The following is a 27,056-nucleotide window of genomic DNA, read 5'->3' on the forward strand; positions in this document are numbered from 1 at the left end:
GCCAAAGGAATGTCTTATGCACGGCAGCCTAGAAGTGTCATTCCTTAACACATCATGTGGCTTTTGTTCCACTGTGCTCTCGTAGCTCTAGTGTTGTCTTATCCCGAGTCCCGCTGATTTTATTCTACTCTACCCTTACCGACATTATGATCACAGCTGGAAAACTACGCCTGCTGCAGCCCAGAAACAGCGTAAAAACAGTCTTAATTACCCTCTTGAGGGCATCTAGAGTATGTTAACAGTTCATCGGGACTTTCTGACATCATGACCTGCCAACTCATACTTACTTTGGCAGGGCAGACTAGACACTGTTCCTTCTGACTTGGACTCTACAACAGGATTATTTTCCAAAGTACAGGCGGTAGAGGTGTGGGTGGTGTTATCTCCTCTGAGTGGGGTAACCAGCCTCAGTGTGACACATTTAAAGTCCTCTTCTTGTAGTCTGCTGCTTTTAATTCCTTTTACCAGTAGATGTCCCTCAGGAGTCAGCTACTGCAACACATCTTTTAGACTCTGGACGATGCTCATGGTACAGCAGTGATATCATACTAAAAGTACAAGGGAGTACACAGCATTATTTAGACACACATTTATCCATTATATAAGAAAACAATAAGTCACTTTCTCTTAAAACTGCTGCTCTTTGTAATTTGCTGCTTTATGTTGTTTCTGATTGTAAATTGAATTAGAGCACCAATTGCAGGCCCTGGTTATACTTGGTTTGAAAAACTAAATGCCATGATTCAGATGGGACTGCCTGAGATCATATTTTGAGAAGGGTTCAGATATAGCCTCACAGACTACACGACAACCCCACTTCAGTACACAGACACAACCCCCCCCCCCCCGATCTCCCCTCTTAATCCTGACCATGTGTAAACCTAAGCATTGAGGATTTATTGGGTAGTACGTGTCCTAAAGCTACTGTGAGGCTGCAGCAAGACCTCCTTGAGGATTTCATTACCGTCAAAATCACTTCTACTAGGAGGTCAAAAGGTCCTGCACACACTTATTGGTACCAGATTTGTCTCAAGAACTAATATACTTGTAATCCAACTGCTGGGGTCGTACATCTGTACTTTTTGAGTGTTGACACAGTCACTAAATCCTCCACCACCACCCTGCACTGATGATGGATCAATTAAAGTTTAAGGTACAAAAAGATATGAGTTAGATGCATCTCTGTTCGTCTATTTACATCTGTCCTCTAGTGATTAGACTGCATCAGATTAGGACTGATCCAGGGCCAAAAGATCATATGATCTTTCGAGAGCACATCACAATCTGTGATCTGAATCACATTCTTCTCACTTCTCACAACTATAAGGAGAGTAACAACCAAATATAACAGATTTTCCTCCAGTTTTCCTTGCTTCGGTTTAGGGTATGTGTGATGGCTCTGTTTTTAAATCAGACTACCGTACTTTCCGGACTATTGGCCACACCTGACTATAAGCCACACCCACCCCATCTCCACCGTCTCACCACTGATTCATTGATGCTAAGCTTACGTGCAGCAGCTCTATTTCCCTCTTCGACAGCCGGATCAATCATTAGCCCAGAATACATAAATTAGCCAGATCATTTTTGAGCCGCGAGTTCAGTGTGTGGAAAAAAGTAGCATCTTATAGACCGGAAATTACGGTAGAAACTTGGTGTTTAGCATAATTTTGGCATGTTTACAATATTTACAGTATCTAGATGACATAAACTCTCCACAATCCACATTTTCTTATACATACGGCAACAGTGTTTGTATTGATTACCAAGACTGTGACAGCCTAATTTATCCCTGCAAAGTTTTACAGTGAATCCACCAAATTTGTACACCAACTATGACAGATGCTTGAGAGTTATGTCAGGGTTCAGAAACCAGACCTGCAGCTACAGGCCGACTCTGGTCATTCAGTAATTCTTTGTCAAACTCTACAAGTTAACGTGGACTAAAATCAGTCTTTAGTGCAGACAGATGTTAAAGTGTCACTGTAAAGGGACTGAAATTAACTTAGCAGCCTAGTGACATGACCACTACAAGCCTATAGGGTAATTATACTGTTAAATAGATCTATTAAAACAAATGTTAGCCCTGTGGGAAATGTTTGATCTGTATAATCCCTCTGAAAAGTAGATCATGTAATAAATTGAGCTCGATCTAAGATCCTCCAGCCCTGCCTCAGATGCATGTTAACATCAAGAGTACACAGGTTCTTAGTTTTTTACTTTGCTGCCAATGGATTATTAACAGGTACTGACTTAGAGGTTCTCAAATGTGTTTCTGGCGTTAAAATAAACCAAATTAATTGAGTAGATGCTAAAAACTTATCAATAATTAGTTTCCTGCCATAAACTAACTGGAGGGGTAGAGTGATGGTCAGACAGAGTAAGTTATCTGATGAGACCACCTTAAGAGTTTGGCATCAGGGTATCAGACACTTTAATCTAATGCTTCTAAGACCTTTTCAGTGTCATTTTTAACTAATTTTTGTATGACCAATCATTTTCTATCCAGGCACTGCAGGAAAAGTAGGTAAATAGAATACTAACTAGCAAATATGTTCCTGTGCAGAGGAAGGTTTTACATAGGAAAATAATTATTATTAGTGCAACTAAGTTTTAATCTGCATTTTGTGAACAGGTTAAGTACAAGTATGAAGAAAAAATACAATTAAAATGAATAAATGAAACTAGATAAATGCCTGTGTCTAATCTAAGACTCTAAAATGTCTAATGTAACTGAATTTAAGATATTTTTAGGGCCTGTAGACACTCTAAAAACACTAAATCTTCTAAAAATGGCACTGCATTGTTGTCAGCTTTACATCGCTTAGTCAAATCCTGTTTCTTTTTGTCCTCTTACGCGTATCATTATTCTTGAAGGGCCACTGTGGAATAAAAAGAGTTTAAAGCTGGCTGATCCCACATTTTGCAGGCCAGGAAACAGGAAGAGGAAATAGGACATTAGTCATGATGTACAATGAGGAGGATTCCAACTCTGCACAGGAAGGTGCTGCTGACCCATTTCCTGTTGTTGCCTGCTTTATAACAATGTAAAAAGACCCCTTTGCTTACAATACGTACTTATTCCCATCTGTCCAAATGGCACGTGGTTCTCAAGTATCGAGGCCAACAGGGTCACATGTTCAGCAACACAGCAAGTGTGCCACATCAATACGCATCCTGTGAGGAGTGTTTCACTTTATTCAACCATCAAGCAGAACAAAACGTACCTGTTTGCCATCGACTTCAATGTCAGCGATGTAGTTCTCAAACACTGTGGGGACATAGACCTCTGGGAACTGGTCCTTGCTGAAGACGATGAGCAGACAGGTCTTCCCACATGCACCATCCCCAACTATCACCAACTTCTTCCTGATGGCTGCCATCTGCAGACAGAACACACTTTTCTTTAGACTTAATGCAAGTCTTTTCCTGTTGAGAGCTAAGACTTTTTACATGAGACGAGTGGTAGAACAGAAACAGAGTGGGAACGAGGGAAAAAGAGATGATCGAAGTGCGTTTTAGAGCCGCACCCTCTTCCCTTTCCTGGGCTGTGTCTTGTGTGTGAGGTGAAAAACAGGCTGAGGCTTCAGCTCTGGAAGAGCAGTAGGAGGGAAGGGAACAGGAGGAGCTGCCACAGTTTTACACAGGACCAGGAAGCAGTTGTTCTACATGCACAGACTTTGTCACAACCACATGAAACAATCTCTTCATGTGCCACGTCTACATCCCTGTAGGTGATTTACAGATCCACTAGTTTTTACCTGACACTTTCGGATGCACACTGTTCTCTCTTATCATCCTTAGTTGGACTGCTCAAATGTGTGTATGGATGTCAAACATGGCCAGAGAGAGATATGGATACATACTTAAACATACACAGATCAATAGCATCTCCCACAAACTGACAATAATGGACAGAAGGCAGTTGATGATGAGACAACAGACTGGCTGCCTGCCAGCTGCATCAGCTTCCACAGATTGCAGCACAATCCCAACTCATCTCCTATTGCCTTACGTAGAATTTTGAGTGCCCTCCATTGGTTAGTGGCCCTTCACACCAGAGCTAGAGGGGGGTATGGGTTAAAATCTTTACCCAAAGAAAGATTACAATATAACTGAACTACAGTTTTATTGCTGGGTTTTGTGCCATTACAAACCTTTTAGAGAATGACAGCAACAGTGCTTGAGGAATAGAAAGTAATGACAAAAAGTACAGAGGTGGTAGAAACTTTCAAGAACTTTGTGTTTCCTTATTCGAAGACTTAGTGTCATAAAATAAAAACACCAGCGTAACCAGGAAGCAGCAGATGCAATGCACAGAAGTTAACTGAATCTCACTCTGCTCTGGACTGCCAACTGATATAACCTGCTCTCCCTAAAAACCTGGGCGCAGTCACTTTTCTTGAACATGACAGCATAGAATAAATTATATAAACATTTACATTACAACTAAGGATGTAATGATTACCGGTATAACGATAAACCACGGTAAAATTCCCGATGGTTAGTATTACCATTTAAATTCTAATTGTCATGGTAATCGTGTTTGATTACCGCACTTTGAAAACTCATGGTACTGCTCACTTCCTGGAGAAGCAGCAGCATTCCAGGCGCGCATGCCAGTTTGCAATGCTTGGCCTCTGAAAACATGGCTGTCTATCCATCTATGAAAAAGAAACTCAAACTCAAACTTGATATGGAAAATGGTCAAACAATGTCCATAAGGTGCCATCTTTAATGCACATTTGTATGTTTGATGTTTACATGTTAATATTTGAATGTTTCTGCCAACAGAAAGCACATTGTGCCTATTATTTTCTTTTATTTTTTTTGTTATTTTTTTTCAAAATACAACTTGGTTAAATTATTTCAGTGTGTGTATAAGTACTTTTTGAACATTTTGAGCACAATTTCAACAATACTGCGATAATGATAACTGTGATAATTTTGGTCACAATAACCGTGATATGAAATTTTCATATCGTTACATCCCTAATTACAACCAAATACTACAACGGAAAGCCAATCAATGAAGAAACTACCCAAAACCCTCAGAAGATCAACTACATTGTTTACATAAGTCAGACTCTATGAAAATATGTGAATCTCAGAAGGGCTTAGACTGCACTGAAATATTAATGTGGAATAAGAAACAAACAAATATATATTAGATATTTTCTATTCAGTTTAATACGGTTATTATTGCTAATAAAACTGTTGTCCACCTGTTTTCACAGGATCACATGAGTAAAAATCCATTGCTGCTCCTCACAAGTAAAAAACTAAAATAAGAGCGGAAGTTTCTTTTTTTTTTTTTTTTTTTTCCTTTTTTTGTTCTATGTGATGATGAAATCTGCAAATCAGTTGCTTTCTCTGAAATGGTCTGTGGATGGGCTGTAAAGAACTTTATGATAAATGCTTCATGGAAACTAAAATTGATTAAATTCTTAGAGACAGTACTCAGAGTGACCCAAACAATGACTCGTCATATGGCAAAACCCTGGGTGATGCATTACACTTTCTACCACTGTGTTACAACAGTCGAGGGACTCTTTGCAGAAACAAGAGGACGACCCTGCTGATATAACCATCAAAAATGCATCTCAACATGTTCCTCCTTTAGCTTCTCTTGGCTTTTACTGGCCTCAAAGCTTCTCTTACTGTAACATCGGTCCCTTTCACAAGAATAAAAGACAACTGTTCAGTTTGCTTTTCTCTCCCACACATTAAATCAGGCCAGGGTGTTGTCAGTTTGTCTCTGGAGAGAGCCACCTGTTCTGTGTGATAGCAGGCTGCTGCTACTCCATACATCATACTGTCACTGCCGGAGGGAAGACACACACTCACGTGACTGGTAGCTACAGTGCAGCCCCAGAAAGCTTCAGAAAAATGGGGCTAGTCTTTCAGATCGTGTACTGTGATAAAATAATGCAGCTTATTGATGACGATAACTCTCACAGCATGCTGCCTACTGTGACAGCAGCTGCACATGGCGCTGAGTGAGGATAATGGCCCCTTTCCTTTGCATTCATGTGTGCGAGCACTGTGCAAGTTCAAGGACAGGAACAGGGATTCATCAAAAAGAGCCACACAAAATGGAGCTGAAAAAATGTGTTCACATGCTAGCAGAAATTTTAACTATGACCATTCTTCAGATCATTTTTGTTCTATTTTTCTTTTTAAACTGTGACGGCTTTTCAAGTAGTGCCTGTAAATATGACAACTGATATATTTTTTAAATTCATTTTGGTATTGATTTCAAGGGCCATCCTACCAATACCCCAACTCTTAACTAAAAGTGTTGGTTGTTTATATACCAAAAACAATTCACTGAGGGTGGCTTCCTAGGTGTAACAGGTTGAGGCTTTTCTATCATATTCCACAATACACTGAGCATCTTGGATTTAGAATTTCTGGTTGAGTAAAATGAGATTTTTCATTCCTAATTGAGTCATTAACACATTCACTTTGCCTGGTTGTGGTTATAAAGTGCATAATTTTACCAAAGATGCAATCATTCGTCAAAAAAAAAAAAAAAAAAAAAAATTCAGCATAAGCCACCTTGCTTTCCGAAGAGTTATGATTAACTCATCAATATCTGCATCTCTTCATGTGCAGTAAACAATCCTGTGGGTGATTCACAATAAAATCAAACAGAGTAAGTCCTCTCTTCTAATCACTAGTAGCTCAGGTTGGCAGCTTGGTTCAGACACTGAACTTGTGGGAGCAGCAGGTCTGTCTTTTTTCTCTTTCCTTGCTCTGCTGCTTACTTCATTTCCTTTCATTCTTTAAATAACTTCCTGCTAGGACATAAACGGCAGGGAGGAACATGAATCCTCCTCCTGGGTTGTCTTCTCCCCTCAGGTCACTTCAAATGATCTTTATTAACACAAGGAGGAGTTCAACCAGTCCAGCCTCTTCTCTCTCAGCACTGCATACATCTTTGGGTTCACTGTTGGATCTCCATGTTTGTTCTAACAAGTGCCTGCTAGAGGACAGTTAGGAGACTGTAGAGAAGTAGACACCTCCCCCATAGCAAGGTGTAGGTAATGATTTTACAAAGACGAGGCTCTACTTGCTTTTGCGTTTAAGGGCGTTTTCACACTGGGTATCTGAGTACGTTGGACCCTAAAGTCCACTTAATTTTATCAATGTGAATGCAAACGTTCCATGTGTGAGTTCCATACCCGTGTCCAGCTGAGAAGGTAGTCCTGGGTACGGACTCTGTGGATTCCAGTATGGAACATTACCATGTGAAAGGATTAAATAAGTTTTATGCTTCCCACTCCTTTTCGAGTATAAATGAATAATTTTTTTTGTTTTTGGGAATTGTGAATTTGTTTGTATTCTATAAATGCTCGAAATAAACAAACGAATGAAATGGAAAAAAAAAAAAAGCGTTCTGCACCAGAGACTGGAAGTGACCTATCACCACTCCAACAACGGAAGTGACCTCATCATCACAAGACCATAGAGGGCCCTCCTGTTGTCTCCTGAAAAAGCCTCGGATCCATTCAGCACAGGCTCGCCTTATCGACTGAACCACTCAATGATATATCAGGAACAATGAAGGTTGCTCTTCTTCTCTTTGCCTCAAACAGGCTAACAGAACAGTCACTCCGTTGATGACATAAGGGTTTGTCACTTCTGCGTTTGTTGGATAGCTATAGAATTCCTTCTACACTGCCACCTACTGTTTCAGCCCTGTAATACCCACTCATTCTTGGGCACGGGCCGTGGTACGTGCTTGCGAACACAACATCTGCTGGAAAGGTATGATTGTATCCAGGTACAGCAGGAATCTAGAAACCTGGTCTGAAAATGCCATAAGTCAGTGGTTTCCAACCTTTTTTGGCTTGTGACCCCATTTTAACCTCACAAATTTCTGTCGACCCCAGACATTCAAAACGGAGACATTTTATTGCTAAAATTAATTTGTTTTTGATCATGTAATAGTTTGTTATACTATGTTGCAAATAAACATTAATTTTAGGCAACATTTAGACTATATAATGTATATGATGCACCTTTTTAATTTTTTTATAAGGAAAAGTGTGTGGTGTTTTAATTATAATGACATATATATTAATCATTACAACATATTTTTTATTAGTAATTTTTTTTTTATATGTCAGCCCTGCGATGAACTGGTGAAATGTCCAGGGTGTACCCCGCCTTCACCCATAAGTAGCTGGGATAGGCTCCAAGCAACCCCCGTGACCCTAGTGAGGATAAAGCGGGTTCAGATAATGAATTAATTTTTTTTTTTTTTTTTTTTTTAAATCAATTACTAGAAATTTCAGGCGACCCCATTTGAATTCCAGGCGACCCCATGTGGGGTCCCGACCCCAAGGTTGAAAAACACTGCCCTAAGTCCTGTTGGATGCAAGACGTTATAAACTATCTAAAGCCATCATGCTTTAAGTGATATTTTATTGCTCAAAATGACAACTGTTTCTCTCATCAGAATATAGCAGATAAGACATAATCTCCCCAGAAGCTTCATTACGATCCACTTTTGTGCTGTGACAGTTTCATATATTCAACAATCAATAATTAAGAGTGACCTGGATTTTAGCAGCAAGTGGGTCTCTACATCATGAAGAAAAGATGAAAAAAACTGTTCAACTGCACTATATCAGTGATTAAATTAAGATGAGTCAACAAGCTGTGGACACATGGGACAAAAAGACTATTTGTGGCATGATTAAATATCAATCTGTGATAACTTAATCATTTAATTGTTCTACTAAAGATTTGTTCGTGTCTCCTTCCAACATATATTTATTCTCAGTTTCAGGGTCTAACCACTGGCACATTGGTCTGCTGAGCATTATCGAATAATCAAGAAAATTGTCTATATCAATTTGCGATAAAAATCATTAGTTGCAGCTTTATATTGCACACACTGATCTTAATGTGATATGCTGTACAACTGGGCTGTAAGAGATTGCATGTTCGCACGTGTTCGAAGATAAATACTCGTGCCTTGCGTAATGTTTGTTCCCGAGTAGGGTACTAAAGGACAAAGTTCTCAGTCTGCAGCACAATCATCTTTCTCACTCATTTCTCCCAGGCTGGTTTGGAGTCACACCTGCAGCAGTTAACACTATAGTCAGACTTCGACTTGTTCATTCCCACAGATAAAGACTGTACAATACCACACTGCAAGCTCAAAGTACTTAAGATATCAACCTTGGATTCATGGAGTACAGCAGATCAAAATCAACAATTGATATAACAACCATAATTAAAGATGTCCAAACATTTTCTGACACCTTTATATTTGGCTTTATAGAACCTGTGTGTGCCCCAGACTTTTCTTGTTCATTCTGAGACAAGAGACACAAAACTCCACCCCCTCTGTTCTGTTTAAAATTGCCAAATCACAGTGGTATAAACAGCAGAGTGGTTGAGAAAAAAACATTAAGAGCTGCTTTAGTTTACAAAAGTTTATTTTGGAAGTAAAATGTACCTTTGAACCGCTAGAAGACTGCAGATAACCACATGTGGACTTATTTTGTTTCAGGTGTAGGATAAAAAAGCCCTTCATCTTTCATCCTAGGGCTGCTTGGTTTGGTGAAAAAGTCATATTACGAATATTGTTGTGGAGCCCATTTGCTTACAGGTATTGAAATGTGTAGGTTTTCCAGAAAGACACTAGTACCCAATACAACTTCTTCGAGAAAAAAAAAAAAAAAAAAATCATACACATACCTTTAAATTATAGTGCTGCTGTACTTTATCACGTACTGTCTGCACTTTATCCTGTTTGCTGCTGTACTTTATTTATTCTGCCTTGCTGCTTTTGACTAAGTGACTGTTTGCACGGAATTACACCTGTTTAAAAGACCAAGATTGCTGCTAATGCCCCTGTCTATTTTATGTTTGTGTGATACTTTTTATTGCTTTTATTGTGTTTTTACTCTGCTTTATTGTTTGTTTATTGTGAATGCTTGTGTAACTGCTGAGTAACAAATCGTGCCTCAAGGGACAAATAATAAAGTTGAAGTTTTGCACGTATTACTAATTGTGCAGCTCTACTTCCTACCTTCCGCTAACAAGTATGCATACAATATGACTAGATAAGAGACATGTAAGGACAGGACACTTCACAAAATATTTGAGCTCTTGTGTTGCACAAATACAGGAATATCAGTCTGAACGTCTACTCAGTGACAAAAAACTGCCTTGAGTTCATTTACATTTATGTCCTCAAGAAACCAAAGCCTGTACTTGATTTCTAAAGAACCTGCACAGACACCTGAAGGTCTAGCCTGGCCAGCCATCTGGTTTTCTCAGTGTATTCAATACTGAGAAAACAGTCTGGAATTGGGCCAGTCGCTGTGAAATATGACCGATCTATTTTATACGGGACCAGTCACAAGTCTGGGGGGCAGGTGTCATACTCACTGACTTCTTTGTGTTGCGAGTCAAAGTCAGTTCCGAGTGCGCAAATCTCTTTACAACTGTTGTTGGTTGTTTGATTCAAAAATAAGGATTGAATTACAGATTACACCATGTATTCTTAAATTTCTCTGACAAAAGTCTGTTTTATCTGTGATTGGTTCACTCAGCACCTGTTAGTCCCGCCTTCATATTTGGATTCAAGCCCCGTAATTCCAGATAGATTTCTCACTGAGAAAGACGGATGGCTGGCCAGGTTACTGAAGGTCTACCTTGAATCGGATATTCATCTAATGGAGTTTGATCAGAAACATCCAGCAAAAATAGCACAAATCAAGCCAAGTAAATAACAGTAATAGCAGCAACTAGTGTGTATTTTATCATATGAAGAAAGTTGTATAATTTCGCAAGTAACCAATTTAAATAGGATGTAATATTTCTTTGCTCTAAAGGGTCAGCTGTTTTGGTTGGAAGATACTCATATTTACATTAACAATAACACTGCACTTATTCCAACAACATTCACAATTTGTTATTTAAGGTATGTTATGTGAGCACCATATTGCATGTGGATTGAAATACGGCCTTATCCCAAATGCTGCATTTTCAGGTTAAAATGAGGGTTATTCTGATGTTACTCTGGTTTAGGGAGTATTTGGACACGGATTCAATACATTTCCAAAACACTTCTGAGTTTTGGAAATGTATTTTGGAACACTACTGCCTCATGCCTGTTTATCGTCAGCTCTGTGTGTTTTACAAGGAGAAACACCTACATACTCAAACACATTATGAAAGACTTGAATATCAACAGGTTTCTGGATATTGACCTTTTCAAGAAGCAATAAAACAGAACAGGGAGGCTGCAGTCGCACAGGGTATGTCAAAACTTTTAAATCCAAGTACACAATATTCATTTTCATTGGCCATGTACACAGCTTGAGGGAAACATTGTCTTTTTATGGAATAAGGGATACAAACATAGTCACTGACCACAGTAAATGAAGAGTAGAAGTAAATTCACAACAAAGTCAAGACTCTGCTCAAGCTGCTGTTGCCTTAGTGTTTACCTTTCTTCAGTGACACAAACAGCTCTGACGGGAAGTCCCAAATTAACTCTGAGCCATTTGCACAGCTACAGTACGGTTGCAGGTAATGTATGAGTAAAATGCCTAAGCTGGTAAAGACGACAATCCATTCAGTGTAGCAGGTATCGGCACAGTGATTGGTCAAAGCAGCAAAACGCATTCCAGATGATGATTAATATCGGGTCACTGACTGCTCAAACACAACGCACTGTGACTGTGTAAAAATGTGGGAGGACATAAGCTATGAGGAATGTCTCACCCACTTCCAAACACCCCTCACCCTCTTCTTCTGAAACTTCCCGGCCAGTTTCTATTGCTTTCTTTCCTGACTGAAATATTGAGGACACTAGACATAGAACCCACTCAACAAAAAGCCCACGCAACCATAAAAAAAAAAAAAAAAAAAAAAAACAGCTGCAAGTAAATATTCATGTTACACTTTTAGCCAACCTACTTACAAGCTCCCAAAAGTTTTCACTGTTCTATTGAGGTAGACATCAAAGACATTCAGGACCATTTAACTAACAAACAAACACTAATATAGAAGAAAATTACAAAAATGATCAATCACAATCCAACTTTGTGTGTCGTTAAAACTATAATGTGACTCTAATGTAAGCCCACACTACATATTTTTGTAGACTTATACTTTATATCTATACTTTATTTAGCTGCAGCCTTTACCTATTTTTAAATATATATTTAAATAATGATAATTTCTTTATACAGCACTATTAACTTAAAGTTTAATGTACTTAAGTCTGTACTCCGATTATAGAGCTATTATTAAACAATTACGCTAGAACTAACATTGCTTTTGTCAGTACATCTACTGAAATTCAGTTTAGTCACATAAAAAACAAAAAATTATATGAAAGTATTTCCCAAAGCTCCAGATGACATCCTCATGTCTGGCTTTGGTCCACAACCCCAAATTCAGTTTACTTAGAGGATGAAAACCGACAACCAGAAATTTGACTTAAAAAGAAAACAAAAATTAACAGCAGTTATGAAAATCCTTGTCACTTTAACCTCCTGAGACCCAGGACAGTACAAGTTTTGGCTTTTTTTAATTAAATAATTGCCTATATTGGAAACATCATAATACAACAATTTTTTCAGTTGCATTTTTAAAAGTTTATATGGAATATCTTTTGCTGTGTTTTTTGTTTGGTTGGGGGTTTTTTTGTATAAAGCTGTGAAAGTCTTGTCCACAAATGTGGGTCTTAGGAGGTTAATTGGCCACAAGTATGTTAATTGTTGCATTCTGTATATGTCAGGTAGGGATGCACCAATAGCCTACATCAAATCCTGGGTTCAGTTCAAGCCTTGTGTTTGTGTATATGGCTTTTTGTGGAGGTGAATGTCAAAATAACTATTTCATATTCTATTCTATATTTTATTTGTCTATAGCTTTAAGACAATACAATAGGTGTGATTTACTAACTGGTAAGAAGCTGGCTGTAATTAAGTTTGAGTAGAAAACTAATTTAATCTAGTGCTAACTGTGATGTGAAAAATCAGTTTAATTCCATTATTTATGCAATGGATACTCAACAGGCTGACCCTGCAACAGGTTGAGGACTTGGGAGTTACTGACATTGAACCATGGCTCAACAGCGTGGACGTTTGTATCATGGATCCTCTCTCAGTTTCAGAACAGTTACAGCGCTAACACCAGAACAGACACAGATTTAAAGTAAAGACAAAGTCACCTACTGGAAAAACACCACTCAGAATTTTTCAACCTACAGGCTGTAGTCGACTTTAAGACAGGCTTGACGAGAAGTTAAAGTCGAGCTACAATTTTCAAGGTTAAATCCAACTTGAAACGAGAACTGCCTGCTCAGGATCCAGGCCAGGGAAGCAGCTAAAGTCAGAGAACCTAGCAGGAGCCCAAAATAGGACAGAGCCATTGAGACTCCCCCAGCCCAATTTATCACAGTGCACAGCTTAGCACAGAGCAGAGGACGAAAGAGAGAAATATCACAGAGAAATTATCCCTTCATCCGCCCCTGAGCCTTCGCTGTGGTTCAAACACACAGTGCAGTCCGCCAGATGGAGGGAAGGAAGGATGCGGCGCGGTGGTCGTAGGGAGAGCAAAACTAGAACATCAGAGAGCAACAGATATGCAGAAACTTAAAACATACCAGAGTGTAGCGAGTAAAACTTTGATTCATATTACATGAGTATGAAATAAATAAACAGATGAATTAGTCATGGAGTAACTTGAGAAGGGAGCTAATCAGGATTTGGTTTGACAAGATGAATGTATCGCTGCTCTCCAAGACTGCTGTATTAAAAAAGTGAGCGCACGCATACAACTTAAAAAAAAACAAAACTACAGAGCTGACTTAATTGTACCATTTGTTTCCTCACTATCCTCACATTTTTTCATTACGTCCTCCTTTGCCTCCCTCTGCCCTAACCCTCCTCTTTTCAGACTCTTTCTCCCTCTTGTTTCTCATCTCATCCTTTTCTTTGCTCACTCTCTGTCTGCTTGTGTTGCAGTGTGATGTCACCATCAGGGAGTTAATGTTCCGTATCCTTAGGGTGCTGCATTCCTGCTCTCCCACTGACATACACAGCACAAATGAAAGCAAAAGCTGACACGCACATGCACACGCCCTGGATGGAATCACCGCCGCCACCAGTATGTTTTTTAGGGCACTGCTGCTCATGTAACTCAGAAAAAATGTTAAGCTCCGCAATTTGTCCTTTTAAGGACTTCCTGGAGCTGCAAGCGCCGAGATCCAAACAGGAAACTGTCCCAAAGATTTTTTTTTCCCAGAGGATTTTCTTGTCTGCATGCTGCCTGTGCGTGATAGAGCGCACAGCTTTAGGACTCAATTTTCCATGTAGACATGTTTGTCAGTAGCCAGGCTAAACTCAGCTCTTCAGTATGTTCAACAAGTAAAGAGGACTGCAGTCATATTAGTTTTCAGTAGAACCTCCCTAGACCACACTGCTGATGGAAAGTTGCCAGTGCTAATCTGAGTCTGGATACATTGTCTTTAAACACCTATAGCTTATCGGTGCACAAAAACACAGCTCTGCAGAGAATAGGACTGCAAGCAGGGCTGTGAGATATGAACATCTATTGAAAACAAGGATGGGGATGAAACAAGTGTACTTCTTGGTGTGAATTGGCTTTCTATGATATATATAAAATAAAAAAAGATATGCACAGCATCAGTGGTCAGATAGCACCTGAAATCCTGATCTGCAACACGCATTTGCAAGCCAAGAGAGAGCAGCAATACATCAGTGTACTGTCTAGTCTGCTTGACCCACAAAGAAAAACAAGAAGAAGGCCAGCCTGTTGTATTATTTCAGAGGCACAGTGGCTGACCGCCTTCTTCTACCCCAGATCTGTGAAATGTTTTGCTATTAGGCAAATGTCTGTGATGGTCTGACAATAAAGAAGGATTTAAAACCACAATCACGAATCTGGTTTCTTCAGCTCTAACTTAACTCAGTGTTTAGGTTTAAAAAATACGACTTGACATTTGTATTGATAATTATCAATATTAAATGAGGTGGGAAGTCTGCATGAAGGTGACACAAATAAAAATGAAGGAGAATGAACATAGCATAGAATGGGGTAAGTCAGGACTGTCAAACTTCTAGTCTCTGTAATTTGTCTCATTATATTGAGTGTCTTTAAAAGAGTGATATTTTGCTTTTTTTTTTTTAAAATGGAATTATGTATTTTCAAACATTTCCCCGTGCTCTACATAGACTGTAAATGGTATTCTTGGGTCTGAATTCTTCATTAATTCAACTCCACAGGTCCATCTTCAACCCTATTTCTGAGTAATGACACCAGAAAGGTGGTTTTGAGCGCTGGACCTTTAAATGCACATGAACCACTTCACGCCCCACCCCCTCCTTGTTGTTGACTGTGCTGCTCTGTCCCATTCAACCAACAACTGAACATTTTAGGTAATCGGCTTGAAGTTTGGACATATTTTCAGTATGGACCTCAACTGCTGCTGCCAAACAATTATGTCGTACTCTGAGAAATGTTCGTCAGAAGTCTTGACCTTATTCGTGCAAATGTCGTGACATAACTAGTTATAGATGGTACAAATTAAACAGGATTTAAAACGAGTTTTAGAAATATAAAATTAATATAAAGATAGCTTTGCAGCACTTGGAGGGTTCAAATTTAAACTTTTTGAACAATTAGGAAATCTAAATACACAAATAAATGTACCAAAGACTAATAAAAGTGGGTTTAGCAAAATATGACCACTTTAATGCTTGAATGGATTAAGCACAGGTTGAAGCCAAAGACAAAATCCACACCATGTGGGACAGAAAAGTGAATCTCGAATGGACATAGTTTTGGGATAAAATGTCAGATATTAAGAACAACAGCACACTAGTTAAGACAAGTTATGCCACAGGAGAGGCAATGGACAACTGTTTGATATTTTACTACAAGGTTATATGACAATTTTATTGAAAGCCATAGTTAAATATGAGTACGGACTTTCTGTAAAGAGTGTAAATAAAAATGTGGTAAGACATAAGCCTTTCCATGGATAAACTATTTAATAAATTTACACTAAATATGCTGCATCATCATGTGTATCATTGTCTGAGTATAAAGTGACCTAAACTTGGATGTGACATTTTGGCCACCTCGCCCATCCATAAAAGTGGAAAAACTACAAGGGCAATCCTCATCTACCCAAGGACTTGCTCCTAAATTTATGTCCGCCATCTCTGAAATTCAGCCCTGCACGTACGAAGAACAAAAAGTAAAACACTAAATAGTAGGTCAATGGTAAAGAGGCTGCCAAGGGAAACAAAATGAGACAACACTGGAGCAAAATGGCCTCTGGCTGTCCAGAGCATTGGTGGAGCTTTGGGTTTTTAACAGTGTTCTATAAAGGCTGTCAAAAAGACCTTAAGAGCTATTCAGCTGTCAACAAAGATGACCTCAATACTGGAAGAAGAGAATATGGAGCACAATGTTAATGTCACTTTCTTAAAAAAACAAAACAAAAAAAAAACATTCTGCAATTTGAACATCTCAGGTGTTTGTTGTTTACATGCAATGATTAGTAGAGTGACAAAAAGAAATGGTTCTGTATCTATTGGAATAATTGATTAATCCAGTGACTTCTTTCAAGCAAAAATACCAAACCACTAACACTGTCAGCCTTTAAATGTCAGCATTTGCCCTTTGGCCTCATATGAGTCAATTAAGCCTCTTTGGATTTTGCTGAAGCCAGCATTCTGAGGATGTCACTTCAATAAAACAAGAGGAACTGTCACCATTTTTTTTTTTTTTTTTTTTTTTACACGTAGAGAAAACAAGAATTCGAAAAAAAAAAAAAAAAAAAAACATTTGTAAGTGAATTGGTAGTTGCAGCTCTAAAAAAGAAAAATTGAACAGTGTGCTATGTAACATTAGCATGTTTGAGCTTGAGTCTGTGTTTTGGAACTGGCTGTTTGTTGACATTCATGGACTCGGTGTCTGACAGAAACTAGTGTTGCAGCTGTAGAGGAGCAGAAGAGGCATCCAGGCATTCACAAACAAGCCAAAGGAATTTACTGAAAATCTGATCTGGGTTCTCTACATAGACATCGGTGCACAGGCTGTTCTCATGGATAAAAGTGAACAAGATGGCGGGAAAAGGGCTCATTTTTAAAGGTATGTTATGATCTGAATGATTCATACATTGATTTTCTCAACAGCTTAATCCTCGAGAGGGTTGCAGGGAGTACCTGAGCCTATCCTGGACACCAAAGGTATGAAGGTGGGGTACACCAAAACATGACATACAAAGTAGAGGAGATGAGCAGCCATTCAATCAGGCAATTTATACTGACCAATAACCCTATTAGTGGATGTCTTTGGGCTGTGGGAGGTTCACAAATTGTTAATAAAAAAATCTCAATGAATACACGGAAGTTTCTTCCCATATGTTACATGCTGCACTTTTACATAAATTGAGATTATCTTTCATAGCCTAAAGATTACCAAATTGCTTATTTTGTCCAAACGGTAACTTCAAATTTGGGCCAAGTGATCTCAAAATCATATTTATTTGACAAGAACAATGCTCTTTAACCATCAGAAAACTAAAGAGGTAACCAAGAGATTGGGCTGGGCGATATGGAAAAAAAAAATCATATCACAATTTTTTTTCATCAATATGTATCACGATATAAATCAAATCACTATTTCTGTCAAGCTTAAAAATTCTGTTAGATGTGAAGACATCAGAAGGTTATCTTTGATTTAAAAATGATTTATTTTCTGTTAGAGGTTGAACATGACAGATGTGCTGAAGAACATTACACACCTATTTCAGATAAATAAAACAGGTACATATATTTAAAACTAAATTAAAAGTCTGACCAGCAGGCAAAAGCTTTCAAGTTTTAAAAGAGAACACAAAGAAAACAGACTCCAAAAAAATAAAATCTTCATTCCAAAAAGGTTCATGTGGAAAGGTGAGTGTTTATGTTCTTCACATAGGCTACATGTATTTGTTTGGTACACCTCCATATCGAAGGCCCAAACTGAAACGGTTCAGCACAAACAAGTCCACCATTACGCCCCTACTTTTCAGTGACCCGGTTGCCCGAGTTCTCAGTCACATTTTCTCCCGAGGTAACACTTGTTATCTCCCACCGCAGCCTAAACATTAGTGTGAGTGCTGAAGCTGGCTCTTATGCCTGTGCTGTGTGCGTCAACCTAACTTGATGTGGCTCTAGCGTGACTGGTTCAGTGTGGTGCTACTCAATTATGATTGGCTGTTCTTATGTCTGTCAAAACATGGACAAATGAATTCTATCGAAATTGTAGCAAGCATGTCTTGTGTTACGTCATGTTGCATATTTCTATTGAGGAAAATTTATTCTATGATATATATCATTATTGTTTAATCGCCTAGCCGTACCAAGAGGGCTACATTTAGCATTACTAATTACTTTTTAGATGCAATTATGAATGTTCAGCATTAATGTCCATTTATAGCAATAATTTAGCACCCGTCAGAAATTAAGTGTTCGGGTTTAGTCTGCATTAACTTGTGCAGTTTTTAACATAGCCTGCTTTTTGGTTACTTCTGAAGAAATAATTATGAAGAATTACCTGAAGTCTACCAGTTGTGGGTCAAGCCTCTGAACTCTGTCTGACTTACAGAGATGCATGTGAGTTATGTCAAGAGTGTAGAAATGTTTCTGATTAATTATAAACTCCAGTGCGACAAGTTAAGCCACCACGGTCTAGGTTAATTAGTGGAAACTCTATAGCTGTATGTACAGCAAAATGTCAGTAGTGTTTGCTTCATCTAGATATTGTCAATATTGTAATAATGTTGGTTCAAAATGACAAGACAATGATTTTCTACTCAGATAACAAGAAAAAGCTATCATACACAGCCTCAGTCTCCAGAGACCAGAGAAAAAAAACTAGTGGAGCTGGCTATAATTTGGTTGCAACTTGCATATATCTTACAGGGGCTGCGACAATTGTAATTCAGATTGTGAAAGGGATTGTGTTTTCTACCTCACAAGATCACCCCCAAATACAAGGAAATATGATTGAAAAAGGAACATAACATTCTATTTAAGGTGCTGAAATAAATGAAAATATAACAAATTTGTGTAATATCTGACATCATAAAAGATCAAAACTGGTGTTTGTTGTTTTCTATCGACTGATCTGCTCCTTTTACATGAAGTGGTGAATTCCATTACAATTCCTTCCCCTCGCTGTGATCTTTGTACCACTTGTGTCCACTACCTGTGCAAAAAGCTTGGTCAGCAGTCAGCTGTTCGACTCCGATGACATCATACTTTCTCCTGTAGTAGCCACACAAAAAACACAAACCCATTTCCAATGCCAGCATGCACACACACACCCCAGGGGGATGTGGGGGTGATATTTCAATGCCTTTTCTCCCTGGGTGTCCCCTGCATCATCCTCCTCCTCCTCCTCCTCCTCCTATGTGTGTGTGCTATGTGTGATAGTGCAGTGGCTGATAATGGGAGTAGTCCTGCTGATGTATGAGGGAGTTTTGCAGGTTTCCCTTTGGAATCAGCATCGATTCACACCAAATACCGGTGGTGTGTTTTTGCTGTGGAGAACATGCCAAGACAAGGAACGATCCTCTGTGAGACATGAGGGTCTGTGCTACAGCAGCAGAGGAGCAGAACAAGGGTGTGGTGACTCCGAGAAAGGAATTTCCTCGGGACAGGCTAATGTTTGGAACAGTGATTCAGAGAAGGCTACTTCTTCCAGCTAGAATCCAACATTAACCACATATTACAGGTGGTGTAAAACTGGTTTTAAGCATTTTCACCCCCAAGAAGACAACATATGATAGTACCACTTCCACATTTACTGGACAAACACATTGACAGATTAAGAGATAAACTTTTACAGAAACTATAGCTGGTCTACGGCTGCTCCACACTCAAATCCCACAGATTAAAACACACACACACACACACACACACACACACACACACACACACACACACACACACAGGTGAATTATGGGTAAATTAACATAAACAGGGCTGGGTTAGTGTGGTGGGAACGCCGAAATGACACAAATTTTCGACAAAAGCTACCCGAAGGAACAAACAGGTGTCCGCCCCAGTTACTGCTACTTTTTCCTCAAATATTCTTCGATAAAAACTGAACCTATTCCTCTGGAAAACTTCGAAACAAGTAACAGGTTTCAACTCGCCGAGCCGCAGCTAGTCTGTGTGTTTTCAACGGCTCTACTCTCAACTGTTACCGACCACAGTTTTCACTTCAGCCACTAACTCGTCGTCGAAAAGCTCCACTGACAGCCAGACGGGGTTAAAAATGTCCTTACCTCTTCCTGTGTGTGCTTTCAGATGCCGTGGACCTCCGTGTTTCCCACCCGTTGTCGCCCTTCCCGTAGACCGGTTGTAATCAGGGCGTGCGCTGGAGGACGGAACCGAGCTGACACTCAACTCAACACAGGACCCGCCCACTGCGATGCGTTCACGGCCCGCTCACAAACCATGTATTCTAACCCTTTCATGCATGAATTATGAAAACCTTAATCAAGATTTTTTTTTTTTCCTGAGTGTTTTTATTCCTATTTAGGCATGAAAAAAAACAATGTGATTGAGGTTTTTTTATGAATCTATTTTTCAGAGTTACAACTCAGCTGGACAGCATGCATTTGATTTTTGAAGCAAAGAAACATATATTTAACCCTTTCATGTACGTAGTACTGGTCACCAAAGTGGACAGCTGTTCAAAGCTGTTTTCTTATATCAGGGGTGTCAAAGTCATTTTAGTTCAGGGGCCACATTCACCCCAATATGATCTGCAGTGGGCCGCACCAGTAAAATAAAAACATAATAATATATATATAGTGTCAACTCCAAACTTTTCTCTATATTTTAGAGCAAAAAAGTTAATTTACATTATGAACAGGTTTACATCTACAAACTATCCTTTCAAAAGATGTGAGAAACATGAACAAACTGGAAAAAATAAGTGTAATTTTTAGCAATATTCTGCCTCAGTTTATCATTTACACATGTACATTATAACTTACAGATCACAGTGGATCTACAAACACACAAAATATTGAGTAACAGGCAGAATATTGTTAAAATTGTACTTGCTTCTCTTAAGACATTTCAGGTTATTCGCATTGTTTTTTTGTTTTTTTTTGCAAAATTATACTTTGTTTAAGTGTAAATACATTAAAATATTCACATTTACAAAAGAGAAACATTTGGAGTTGTCATTATTTTTATGTCATTAGGATAGTATTTTACTGGTCCTGCCCACTTAAGATTGAATTGGTCTGAATGTGGAACGTGAACTAAAAGGATTGTTAATTTCTTCAGTGTAATTTTTGCATTTCACAAATTCATCCCAAGGGCCGGACTGGACCCTTTGGCGGGCCAGATTTGGCCCCCGGGCCACATGTTTGACACCTGTGTCTTATATATTCATGAATTTTATTGTTTTAGTTCCATCTCAGCTAATAAAGCAGACATACCATTGCTGTAACTTTGCTGTTCTTGATAAACCAGATCTGCTGTAACATGTTTGAGAGTAAGTCAATTTCTTGTTATTGTTATTAGACTGTAATTAACTTTTTTTTTTTTTTTAAACAAAAAGTTTGTTTGTTTTTGCAAATCATCTCCATAAAATGAGAAGTAACTGATATTAGAGTATGTTAAAATGTGACAAAACATCAGATTACCAGCATTAAAAAAAAATATTTCATAGTTTTGACACAGAATATTAGTAAATGCATGTTTCTTTGCTTCAAAAATTAAACTCATGGTGTCCAGCTGAGTGGATATTTTTTGCATTTCCATGAAAAATCAGTTCATAAAAAAATCAATCACAGTGTTTTTTTCATGCCTAAAGAGGAATAAAAACACTCAGGAAAAAAATCTTGATTAAGGTTCTCATAATTCATGCATGAAAGGGTTAAAACCCATCATCATAAGTGATATACTGTGTGAAAACTATGAAATATATATATTTTTTAATGCAGCTAATCTCATTTTTTCACACATTTTATCATATTCTAATACTAGTTATGGAGATAATGTGCAAAAAAAAAAAAAAAAAACTTTTTGTTTGAGAAAATTAGCAGTTGATTTACACTCAAACATGTTCGTGCAGATCAGGTTTATCAAGAACAGCAAAGTTACAGTCATGGTCTGAATGTCAGTGTAGATGATGCATGAGCATCCACTGTGTTGGCTGATATCCTCCTGAGACCCAGGAAAGTGAACATTTTTAGCTTTTTTTTTTTTTTTTTTTTTTTTTTTTTGCATTAAACAGTCATCTTGATTGGAAACTGCATAATGCAACAGTTTTTTCAGATACATTTTAAAAATTATTTTCATTTATTTATTTTTTAATGGAATGTCCTTTGCAATGAACAGCATTTTTTTTTTTTAGTGAAACTGTCAAACTTTTGTCCCCTACAGAGGACAAAAATGCATTGCTGGGTCTCAGGAGGACATGGAACTAAAACAACTAAACCCATGAACACACAAGAGAACAGCTGGAGAATAGGTGTCCACTGTAGTGACCACTACGCATGAAAGGGCTAAAGTTAAGAGGCTTGGCTCAGAAATTCGGTCGATGTTCAAAAGTCTTTGGCAGGCATTAGCTTTGTTGTTTTTGCAGGGTTGTTAATGCGCTGTTGTGTGTATTTCTCACAAGAAGAAACGTGTGACCTGCATTAAAACACACACAATCAGAAGTAAACAGCTTTTACAGGTAAAGTAAGTATTTAGTGTGACCACATTTAGATTGAGACAATGTCCTCATGGTCTTTTATCTTCTTTGTCCAGGTGATCCCATACATTCAGTTCAGTTCGAGAGAGCACCACATTGGACACAGGCAATACATAAGACATATTATAGAAATATTACAAAATGTACAAAATATCTACACAACAAACAAAAAGTTAAGGATATTTTTAATTTTTGGGCTTTTTTTTTTCAGTTGGGATTCTTGCACAGCGCTTTTTACTTTTTGCTTTTTATTTTTTTTAAATTACCAGACACAGTTTTATTTACAAATGGCAAAAATGACAAAAAAAAAGACAAAAAAATTAAATATCCTTAACTTTTTGTTTGTAGTCTATCTATCTATCTATCTATCTATCTATCTATCTATCTATCTATCTATCTATCTATCTATCTATCTATCTATCTATCTATCTATCTATCTATCTATCTATCTATCTATCTATCTATCTATCTATCTATCTATCTATCTATCTATCTATCTATCTATCCATCCATCCATCCATCCATCCATCCATCCATCCATCCATCCATCCATCCATCCTATGATACTGGAGGTTTTGTATTTTAGGTCATTTTTGTATAGCATACAGGAGTAAAACTGTCTTTTTTGTTTAGGTTTACACTCAAATTTACCCCACTTGTCAACACTGTATTATTTCTGTGAGAAACATGTTTGATTCTATTATTTATATGCACTAGATTAGGTTATTTAACAGTATGGAGATTTATTTTAACCAGACAGATATATAAAAGTATAGCTCTTGCTACAAAAAGATATTGATGTTCAGCAAACTGTCACTTTAGGCATTAACAGTGGATTTGACATGAAATATATGAAGTTATATCAGGTTCCACAGAAGAAATTCTAATTTACTATATTCTGTACCATATAGTTTAAAGCCAGTTTGATGGTTCAGAATTGATGCAGGTCAGTATTTAAGGCCTTCAACACCAACTTCATCTGCAATAAGACATTAACCAGAAGCATACATCCAAGCTCTGTGAGGGTTATTTATAGAGAAAAGGGTCTGCTGGAGTGTTATCTATTATGGAATGGCCTGCCCAGTTAACTGACCTGAATCCTGTTGAACTGAACTGGAATGAACTGGATCACTAGATCAGAAATAAATATCCAACTGGACATGAAAATCTTTGGCAAGTTTTACAAGGGACAGGGCAATGTAATTCACATTTCATAGTGTTTGGAGAAACTCACACCTATGAACTGTTCACAAACCTGTCTTTGTACTTATATGTGTACTCTTGTATAGTTATTTGATCAAAATAAATCTTCATACCACATACACAGATGCTCATATCTCTATAAAGTAAGTAGCAATGTAACAAAACAACAAATGTAGTACAAGTATCTGAGAAGGACATTCAGTCGCCCAAACTGGAATATAAAGACATTAAATTCGGAGTTATAATGGAAAACAAAAAAAGAGAAATTATGTATAACACTTTGGTTATTATGGCCAAACAATTTATACACAGATGTAGATTTGTGAAGACCCCCCCCCACACACACTGTTCTTAATTTACATGAATGAAATAACAAACTTCAACAAGACACTGAGACATGTGAAAACCAAACAAGCCTTGATTGTTTATGAAAATTTGAATGTATTGATTCCTGATTAGTCCTCTGACTTTATTTTGATATTAGTTATTTTATTTTATGATGTTCTTTACTAATACTGTTCAGAAAAGTTTGATATTGTTGCTCAGTCTGGAAAAAAAGTCTTTTTCTATGGAATTCCATTGAATGTATAACCAGATTTTGATTAATAAAGTTGGAAAAAAACAAAACCAAAAAAACCCCACAAATGTAGAAGTATAAAGTTTTATAAAATGGAAAATACTTATATAAAGTAAATATAATGTTAAAGTATCCCAAATTTGTACTAAAGTGCTATGATCTTTGCATTGTAATTTTAATCACTTTTAACAGATTGAGCTAAAAGTGCAATTCAATCATTTATTTTGGACAGAGTCTGTTAAGTTCCACAGTCTTTAATCAGGGGTGCAGTCTTTCCGTGCTGCCCCTGAATGCAGCACGGTCTGTCGCTGTTTGAGCTTCCTGCGCCTCCACCCCATTGGCTGATGGGATTTAACCGTTACAGGCTCCGTGGCCTCAACGGTTACAGAATAATGACATCATTTATAGAAAGCGTTGAAATAGACTTTAGGTGGTTTTTCCGCATCCTGACGACATTGTTGAAGTCACATTTTCGAGGCCATAGAGTTTTGAAAATACTCACTTTACTGCTTATTAATACTTTAAATGTCCCTGAGAAGTATTACAGCCCATAGTTTTAATACATTGTTAATTTAATAAAACACTATAAACCAGAATATGTTGTATGTTAATGCTTGGAACAAGATAATGTTTGTAAGTGTAAAACATCTGTTAGCAATTATGTCAACTTTCCTGAATATGTTTTTAAAAATATCAATTTCTTTGTGTCAAAAATAAGCACTGTCTGTTGTTAACCTTTAAAGCCCTGATCTATGTTTGTGGTAAAATGATTTTTTCTGAATATATACAAGGTGGGGAAGCAAAATTTACAATATTTTGAGGCAAGGATTGAAAGACAGTGTATGACCAATTAGTTTATTGAAAGTCATGAGAATTTATTTGCCACAAGAAAATTGACATAATAGAAAATGTTTTTATTCTATGTGTCCTCCTTCTTTCTCAATAACTGCCTTCACACGCTTCCTGAAACTTGCGCAAGTGTTCCTCAAATATTCGGGTGACGACTTCTCCCATTCTTCTTTAATAGTATCTTCCAGACTTTCTCGTAATAGTTTTGCTCATAGTCATTCTCTTCTTTCCATTATAAACAGTCTTTATGGACACTCCAACTATTTTTGAAATCTCCTTTGGTGTGACGAGTGCATTCAGCAAATCACACACTCTTTGACGTTTGCTTTCCTGATTACTCATATGGGCAAAAGTTTCTGAAAAGGTATGGATAATAGTGTTAGGGATGATTATGACATCAATATATGTTTGGTTTCAAAACAATTGACGTAGTGCCTGCTGAGAAAAAACAACTAAATGTTCATTGTAAATTTTGCTTCCCCACCCTGTACAGTAGCTATTTGTAACTTTTATTGCAATATTTCACTGGTCTACAAGTAAAAATGCCTCCAGAATAAAAGTAGCGACATTTTAAGTTTGAGTCACTAATAAAGAAAAATTAAGTCAAAAATGTTGCTATACTTTTGGGTTAAAAATGTGAGAATATGAAAAGTAATGAGACAATGTGTTTTACTCAAAGGAACTTTGAAACACTGTCTACACATCATAATAAATTCACATTTCAGGCTCTTTCTAGTGGAAGATTTATGAATCTAAAAATGTATAAATCTAAAGTATGCAAGATTTAACACATTTAATCTCAGGCAGGTCATTTCTAGAAAAAAAAAAGAAAGAAAGAAAGAAAGAAAGAAAAGAAATAGTAAACCACTTCACTTATCCTGTACATCTTCATAAAAGCTCAGAGTTAAACTAAAGGTTGTTATTTCAAAACAGAAAAACTGAGGAAAATAGACTTTTTCAGAAAAATATAGCATTAACTGAATGTAAAAACAAGTGTATACAACTACTGTCATTTGTCAAACAACATGGGTGTCATTAATGAATCAATACTGTAGAAAATAACAGCATTTTCATGTCACTACAGTGCCTCTAAACATCCAAATGGGTCATATCTGATGCTGCGGAAAAGTTCTAAAACATTTTAGATCAGTAATAACAATAATATAATGCTTTTCCAGACACTCAAAGATGCTTACTGAGTGGATGAATGGTCACTGGTGGCTGGTTAGATCTACCGTGGTTAAAACATATTTTATTAAATACTCATTTATTTAGAAATGCAAGCCTAAATAGCGGGATTTAAAATAAAGCAGTGTAGTACTTTTAAAGCAGTTTTTTTGTTGTTGTTATGTAGTCTAAGGATGTGGACTTTGACCCTGTTCTTTTCTCCCACAGTGCAACAGGAAATCACACAACAGAGATTTGAGGTTTGAACATGCCATTCTCTCAATGGGGTCTAAAGTTTATTCACCCTGGAGCTCATTACACTAAAAAAAAACACACACATTTAAAAAAAAACTCTGCAGCTCCAGGGTAAAAGAACTCTACGACTCACATTAATCACAGTGGTCTATTATAAGCACTCATAACTCTTATCACACATCTTATCACACATTTATTTTCAAGTCACAAACTTTTATTGCAG

General features: G+C 37.5%; 1 protein-coding gene and 1 long non-coding RNA gene across 2 annotated transcripts in view; one reads left to right on the forward strand and one right to left on the reverse strand.

The window, feature by feature from the left end:
• LOC115422587 (rho-related GTP-binding protein RhoA-D) overlaps nucleotides 1-20,482 on the reverse strand; it is a 29,846-nt gene extending 9,364 nt beyond the window's left edge. The window contains exons 1-2 of the mRNA XM_030138972.1: nucleotides 20,351-20,482; nucleotides 3,228-3,383 (exon numbers count right to left, since the gene is read on the reverse strand). Coding sequence (XP_029994832.1) covers nucleotides 3,228-3,383 — 156 coding nt within the window. The 5' untranslated portion in view covers nucleotides 20,351-20,482. The remainder of the gene's footprint in view (nucleotides 1-3,227; nucleotides 3,384-20,350) is intronic.
• Nucleotides 1,456-19,920, forward strand: LOC115422588 (uncharacterized). The gene is made up of 3 exons (XR_003935858.1): nucleotides 1,456-1,644; nucleotides 11,560-11,564; nucleotides 19,909-19,920. It is a non-coding gene; the product is annotated as an uncharacterized LOC115422588 (long non-coding RNA).
• Nucleotides 20,483-27,056: the final 6,574 nt, after the last annotated feature.

This window comes from Sphaeramia orbicularis, chromosome 7, assembly GCF_902148855.1.
Source record: "Sphaeramia orbicularis chromosome 7, fSphaOr1.1, whole genome shotgun sequence".
Lineage (NCBI taxonomy): Eukaryota > Metazoa > Chordata > Actinopteri > Kurtiformes > Apogonidae > Sphaeramia > Sphaeramia orbicularis.